The sequence below is a fragment of the Salpingoeca rosetta genome, assembly GCF_000188695.1.
Source record: "Salpingoeca rosetta unplaced genomic scaffold supercont1.84, whole genome shotgun sequence".
NCBI lineage: Eukaryota > Choanoflagellata > Craspedida > Salpingoecidae > Salpingoeca > Salpingoeca rosetta.
This window is the reverse complement of record NW_004754850.1, coordinates 1-5614: the sequence shown is the minus strand read 5'-3', so window position 1 is coordinate 5614 and position 5614 is coordinate 1. Positions and strand designations below refer to the sequence as shown.

General features: G+C 53.8%; 3 protein-coding genes across 3 annotated transcripts; 1 reads left to right on the top strand and 2 right to left on the bottom strand.

Annotated features, from left to right (window-relative positions):
• Positions 1-343: 343 nt before the first annotated feature.
• On the bottom strand, positions 344-994 carry PTSG_11446 (uncharacterized protein; the record flags this gene model as incomplete). The annotated part of the gene is made up of 2 exons (XM_004987482.1): positions 344-684; positions 894-994. Coding segments are annotated over 2 exons (442 nt in total), but the record flags the coding sequence as incomplete, so codon positions are not given.
• Positions 995-1022: 28 nt separating this feature from the next.
• On the bottom strand, positions 1023-4057 carry PTSG_11445 (small GTP binding protein RAB6A). Its single transcript, XM_004987481.1, has 8 exons — positions 3740-4057; positions 3415-3473; positions 3189-3242; positions 2898-3003; positions 2485-2596; positions 2169-2262; positions 1824-1893; positions 1023-1529 (listed from the first exon to the last, which is right to left on the bottom strand). The coding sequence occupies exons 1-8, from the start codon at positions 3804-3806 to the stop codon at positions 1468-1470; spliced, it is 624 nt and encodes a 207-aa protein (XP_004987538.1). The 5' UTR covers positions 3807-4057; the 3' UTR covers positions 1023-1467.
• PTSG_11444 (uncharacterized protein) lies at positions 4024-5543 on the top strand. Its single transcript, XM_004987480.1, has 6 exons — positions 4024-4273; positions 4434-4487; positions 4596-4720; positions 4965-5049; positions 5177-5228; positions 5424-5543. Exons 1-6 carry the CDS (start codon positions 4160-4162, stop codon positions 5480-5482), a joined length of 489 nt encoding a protein of 162 aa, XP_004987537.1. The 5' UTR covers positions 4024-4159; the 3' UTR covers positions 5483-5543.
• Positions 5544-5614: the final 71 nt, after the last annotated feature.

The window sequence follows — 5614 nt, the reverse complement described above, 5'->3', positions numbered from 1 at the left end:
GTCTTGCCCAGAGGGGAAACGAACATGCATCCACAGGCACCGTCACCATCATGTCATCTGATGGCACCCAGCAACGAGGCATGGCGTGTTGCGACAGGGACATGCGGTGAGCTTGCACCCTTGAGAGAGGGTGTGGTGTACAAGTTGGACAACCAGGCGAACAGGAACACGCTCACACACCAGGGTGTAACCACAAATATCACGAGCTTTTTGAGAGCATATGCACACACACACACACACAACCACACACACACACACACACACACGCACGCACACACACACACACACACACACACACACACACACACACACACACACACACACGCAAACAACAACACCGCACTCTTGTTGTAGGATGGACGACGACGGCGCACTGCGACCTTGACGGTGCCCACAAGCGCGAGATCAAGAAAGAGGGCAAAGCAGAACTGCCATGCTGCTTGGTGCAAGGCTTCCCGAGTCATGAGGGGCACTTTCGCAGCATCCCACAAGGGCCCGAGTACGCTGCCGGGCTTGATATGTGGAACGTGGGCTAGCCACGATGCCAGCTTGGAATCTGGCTCTGTGGCGTCGGGGTGTGTGGCAGCTACGAGGAATGCAGCAAAGACAAGCCAAGGCACACCGTGTCCACTCCACTCCAGCACCTTGAACAGCATCTCATATCCCCAGCCTCGCACATGACACCTGTACTCGTGCGATCGCGAAGTTGTGTGCAGTGGTTGAGTTGTGTGTGTGTGTGTATGTGTTTGTGTGTGTGTGTGTGTGTGTGTGTGTGTGTGTGTGTGTGTGTGTGTGTGTAATGCCCAACACAAATCACACGCACGGTACGAGCGCATGCACGGAATGTCCAACACAAATCACACGCACGCACACATGCGCATACACACACGCACCGCTGTGAGAGCTGCTCATCCCATGCAACGAGGCGGGCCAACAGTGAGGTTGCTGGTGCAGGTTTGCGAGTCCTGCCGCTTCGCTGTTGTCGCGCTGTCATCTTCGGCAGTGGTTACGGAAAATTATGAACACTGTTTTCATTTCTCGGCAACACAAACACAGCAACTGCTTGCACTCCCACGCAAGCGCACAACAAACTGTCAACTGACTTTCTAAACCATCACACACCAGCCAGGCAGGCAGAGACACAAACGGACAGCCAAACAACACATGGTGCCCTTCCCTCTTATCTCTCGGTCTATGGCACCTCGGTGTGCTCTCTCTCTCAATAAAAGCAACGCCCAGCAACAACGAAGAAGAAAGGGGAAGCAGCGACAACAAAAAAGGTGCATGCGACACTCAGCACACAAGTCGTGCTATTGCTGGTGGCGGCATGTTGGGCTAGGGTCGTGTGTGTGTGTGTGTGTGTGTGTGTGTGTGTGTGTGTGTGTGTGTGTGTGTGTGTGTGTGTGTGTGTGTGTGCAGGGGAGTTTGCGTGGATTGTAGTGGGGAAAGGTTGCAGAGTCGTGTGGTTTAGCAGGAGCAGCCCTCTTGCGGTGGCTGTTCCGGCGTCTCTGTCAGCTTAACATCCGTCACTGGAAGAGGAAGCAAGGAAGGGAGAGAGAGCGAGAGCATGTGTGTGTGTGTGTGTATGTGCGTGTTTGTGTGTGTAAATGTGTGTGTTTGTGTGTGTAAATGTGCGTGTGTGTGTGTACGTGAGAGAGAGGGGCAAAACGAACAGAGAAGTTGAGGTGAGCGAAGCCGTGTAGTACGAGGATGTAGTACAGCATGGGAAACGTCATACAGGTTCGACCACACTCGCGCAACAGGTAACCATCACCCTCCACAAACACATTCACGCAAGTGATGAGAACGCATTGGCAACTCACGTTCTTGGTCGAGGTTCTTCTCTGCGCTCGCCTCCATACCAGGAAGGGCACCGGCAACACGGCGGAAGAGCTGAACACGCAGACCAGAGGGTGTGTGTGTGTGTGTGTGTGTGTGTGTGTGTGTGTGTGTGTGTGTGTGTGTATGTGTGCGTGCGTGTGTGAGCATAAGTGGGTATTCATGCGAGTGTATGCGAGCGAGACAACGGCGTGCGATGACCGAGGGGCTTCGGTTGTCATGGCAAGCAGTCTGTGATGGAGGCTCTGTATGACTGGCACTCAGCAGCAGCAGGCACAACGGCATTTGTGTTCGCGCTTGTGCATGAATGTGAATTGCATGCAGCACACCTCCTTCACGTTGTGTCCGGCCTTTGCGCTGGTCTCGATGAACATCACGTTCAGCTCCTTGGCACGCCGCTCACCCTCATCAATGGACACTTGCCTGCAGGCAATTGACATCGTGGTGGTGGTGGTGGTGGTGGTTGGGTGTGAGACGCATGGCATGCAGTGCATGCAAGCAAACCGATTCGCACGAACAGGAGGAACAAACAGCAGCAGCTGGTGACCACAGCGTAGGCAACCCGATACCACCCGGCATGCCACAGTTCTGCGACACACACACACGCACACAACACAACACAACACAACACAACACAACACACACCGCTTGTCGGCGAGGTCTGTCTTGTTTCCGACGAGCATGATGATGACGTCCTGGCCGCGCTCCGCCCGCACGTCGTCAATCCACCGCGACGTCTGCTGGAACGACGACCGGTCTTGCAGGGGTTTGGAGAGGGTGATCAAAGGGAAGGAGGTGATGGTGGCGGAGGGGATGAGGATGATGGTGATGAGAACGGCGGTTGATCAGGAACGGTTGGAAGAAGAGAAGGCAGGTGATTGAAAGCATGGGGGGGTTGAGTCTGATGCGGCCGGGCAGTCATGGCGCCATGATGCCGTGGAAGTGGATAGACAGGCAGATGCGTCGGCAAACGTGCCAAACGCGTGCTGACAAAGGCAACAGCAAATTTGGAAGCGAAGTAGGGTGGCAACACGGCGCGTGGGTTCAAACCGACTCACTGGTGATATCGTAGACGACGACGGCCACGGACGAGTCCCTGATGTAGCTGGGGATGAGGCTGCGGAAGCGCTCCTGGCCAGCCGTATCCCACAACTGCAGTCGCACCTGTTGGTCACGCAAACACACAAGTCACAATGCATGGGTCAGAACAGCAGAGGAATGGCTGTTGTTGTTGTTGTTGTTGTTGTTGGTGATGGTGTTTGGATGTGGGGATCTGGTTGATGTGCAGACGGGATGCTCCTGTGTGCTGTGGAGATGATACAGAGATTACACATGTTGACAACGCGTACCGTGCGGTCCTCGAGGTACATGGTCTTGGACAGGAAGTCAATGCCGATGGTTGCCTGCACATGTGTTGGTTGGAACAGTGGGTCATCGTTGAGCGCCCTCGGGCACATCGCAATACACACACACACATGTACATATACGCGCGCACACACGCACGCGCAAGAATGACGCACAAAGGCAGGCAGACAAAAAGGCAGGCACAGCAAAGGGTTGATGATAGCTACGCACCTGGTACGTGTTGTCAAAGCTATCGTACATGAAGCGGGTAATCAGGGATGTCTTGCCAACTGCGAGCCGAGTTGAAGCCGGAGAACAACGTCATTTCCAATGAGATCGGCAAATGAATACAAGAAACGCACACACACAAGCACACAAGCACACAGACACACACACACACACGCACACACACAAGCACACAGACACACACACAAACACACACACACACACGCACACACACAAGCACACAGACACACACACACAAACACACACACACACACACAAACACACACACAGACACACAGACACATACACAAAGACCCTTACGCACACGCACCGCTCTGTTCGCCGAGAAACACAAGCTTGAACTTGCGCAGAGAGCTGTTGATGTCTTGTTGGCTCATGGCGGCTGTTGTTGTTGTGGCGACGTGGACGAGGTGAAAGGCAGAGAATACGCAGTCGTGCGTGAATGGCAGATCTTCAGCAGGAACTCAGACGATGCTGTGTGCGGTGTGTGAGGTGCGTGAGTGGTGAGTGCGATGAGCTGCTGTGTTTGTGGGAAGGACGTGTGTCAGTTGGGGAGGAAGGAAGTAAGTTCTTGCTCTGGCACTTCTCAGCAAACGGTTTTTTGGCGTGGTGGATGTAGAGGTTTCGACCATGTTTTCTGCTAAAATTCCACCCAAACATAGCCAGCAAACACCCAACGCAGCACAACACCACTTGCTTGCCCTTGCTTGTCCTTGCTGCAGGCTCTGTGATGATGATGGCTGGTCGGTTCAGTGCAGCTGTGGCGATGTGTGCCACCTTGCTTGTGCTGACAGCAGGCTGCGTCCACACTGTTCAAGGACACGCATCCATGGACCAAGTAGAGGTGCGTGCCTTAGTGTGTGTGTGAGTGTGAGTGTGTGTGTGTGTGAGTGTGTGTGTGTGTGTGTGTGATGTTTTATTGCGTGTGTGTGTGTGTGTTTGCCGCCCCAAACACACGTGCACATGCATGGCAAACTCACTGCTCGACGCATTTTACTCTTCAGGTTGATTTTGATGCGAAGCCAAATGGACAAACATCTACAGCCGTCGCCAGCATGGTGTGTGTGCCATGTGTGTGTGTGCGCCACGTGTGTCATGTGTGACAAGCATTGTTCATTCGTCAAACCGTCTCCAATACGCACTTGCACACCTGCACACTCTCGTAGATGAAGCCGGATGATTCAGGCGAGGTGACCTGTGCGTTTGAGTACGCCGTTGTGGGCGGCACAAACGAGCAATGGTTCATCACCATCGAACGGGCAGATGACATGTACCGCTGCGTCGTGCAAAGGTATGTGAATGTGCATGTGCGTGTGTGTGCACGTGTGCGTGTGTGTGTGTGTGTGTGTGTGTGTGTGTGTGTGTGTATGTGTGTGTGTGTGTGTGTGTGTGTGTGTGTGTGTGTGTGTGTGTCCTCGTCAGCCCAGCGCCCTTGCCCACGCCCAGAGCACACTCACTTTCACACACACTCTCTCTCTCACACACACACACTCTCTCACTACCGCCGCTTCACCCACGCAACCTTGGCTGTGCAGGCCAAAGGAGGCGTCTTACCTGTACTTTATGACGTTCCGATTGGAGATGAGTGGAGTGGATAGCATCCAAAGCGTCGAGATCAGGGTGCGTGTGGTCGAACGCCTGTGCGCGCGCGTCATGCCGAGTGGCGTGTGCAATGCCATTGACCCAACGTGCATTGTCTGCCAAGGCATCATCGTCGTACTTACATCCATATGCATGTGTGCCACAGGACAACAACGAGCTCTTGGGCGATGACCAATACAACCTCAGCGACCTCACAGGTACAACTTGTGAACGTGTGTGTGTGTGTGTACATGTGTGTGTGCACGTGTGTGTACATGTGTGTGTGTGTGCACATGTGTGTGTGCGTGTATAAGACCCCACGTGCTGTATCTATCTCGGTGCGGTTTTCTCTCGCACTGTTCTCATTCACTTCCCGCTCACACCCACTATCCTGGCTCCCATCACTGCTCTAGTGTCTGCGAGTGACAACTTTTCCAACGCCCTCGCCAGCATCGCCGTCATCGCGTCGTAACTGATCTGAAAAAAAAAAAAACAACCACACACACGACACACACACACACACACACACACACACACACACACACACACACACACACACACACACACACACACACACACACACACACACACACACACACACGCA

Bases quoted from the DNA above. Each gene is read 5' to 3' on its own strand.
- PTSG_11445 (XM_004987481.1), bottom strand. From the start codon at position 3,806: ATGAGCCAACAAGACATCAACAGCTCTCTGCGCAAGTTCAAGCTTGTG. The intron at 1,894-2,168 runs GTGTGCTGCATG...CTGCGTGTTCAG, and splicing joins CCGGACACAACGTGAAGGAG to CTCTTCCGCCGTGTTGCCGG. The intron at 1,530-1,823 runs GTGAGTTGCCAA...TTCCTCTTCCAG, and splicing joins GAAGAACCTCGACCAAGAAC to TGACGGATGTTAAGCTGACA.
- PTSG_11444 (XM_004987480.1), top strand. From the start codon at position 4,160: ATGATGATGGCTGGTCGGTTCAGTGCAGCTGTGGCGATGTGTGCCACC. The intron at 5,050-5,176 runs GTGCGTGTGGTC...TGTGTGCCACAG, and splicing joins TCCAAAGCGTCGAGATCAGG to GACAACAACGAGCTCTTGGG. The intron at 5,229-5,423 runs GTACAACTTGTG...TCACTGCTCTAG, and splicing joins CAACCTCAGCGACCTCACAG to TGTCTGCGAGTGACAACTTT.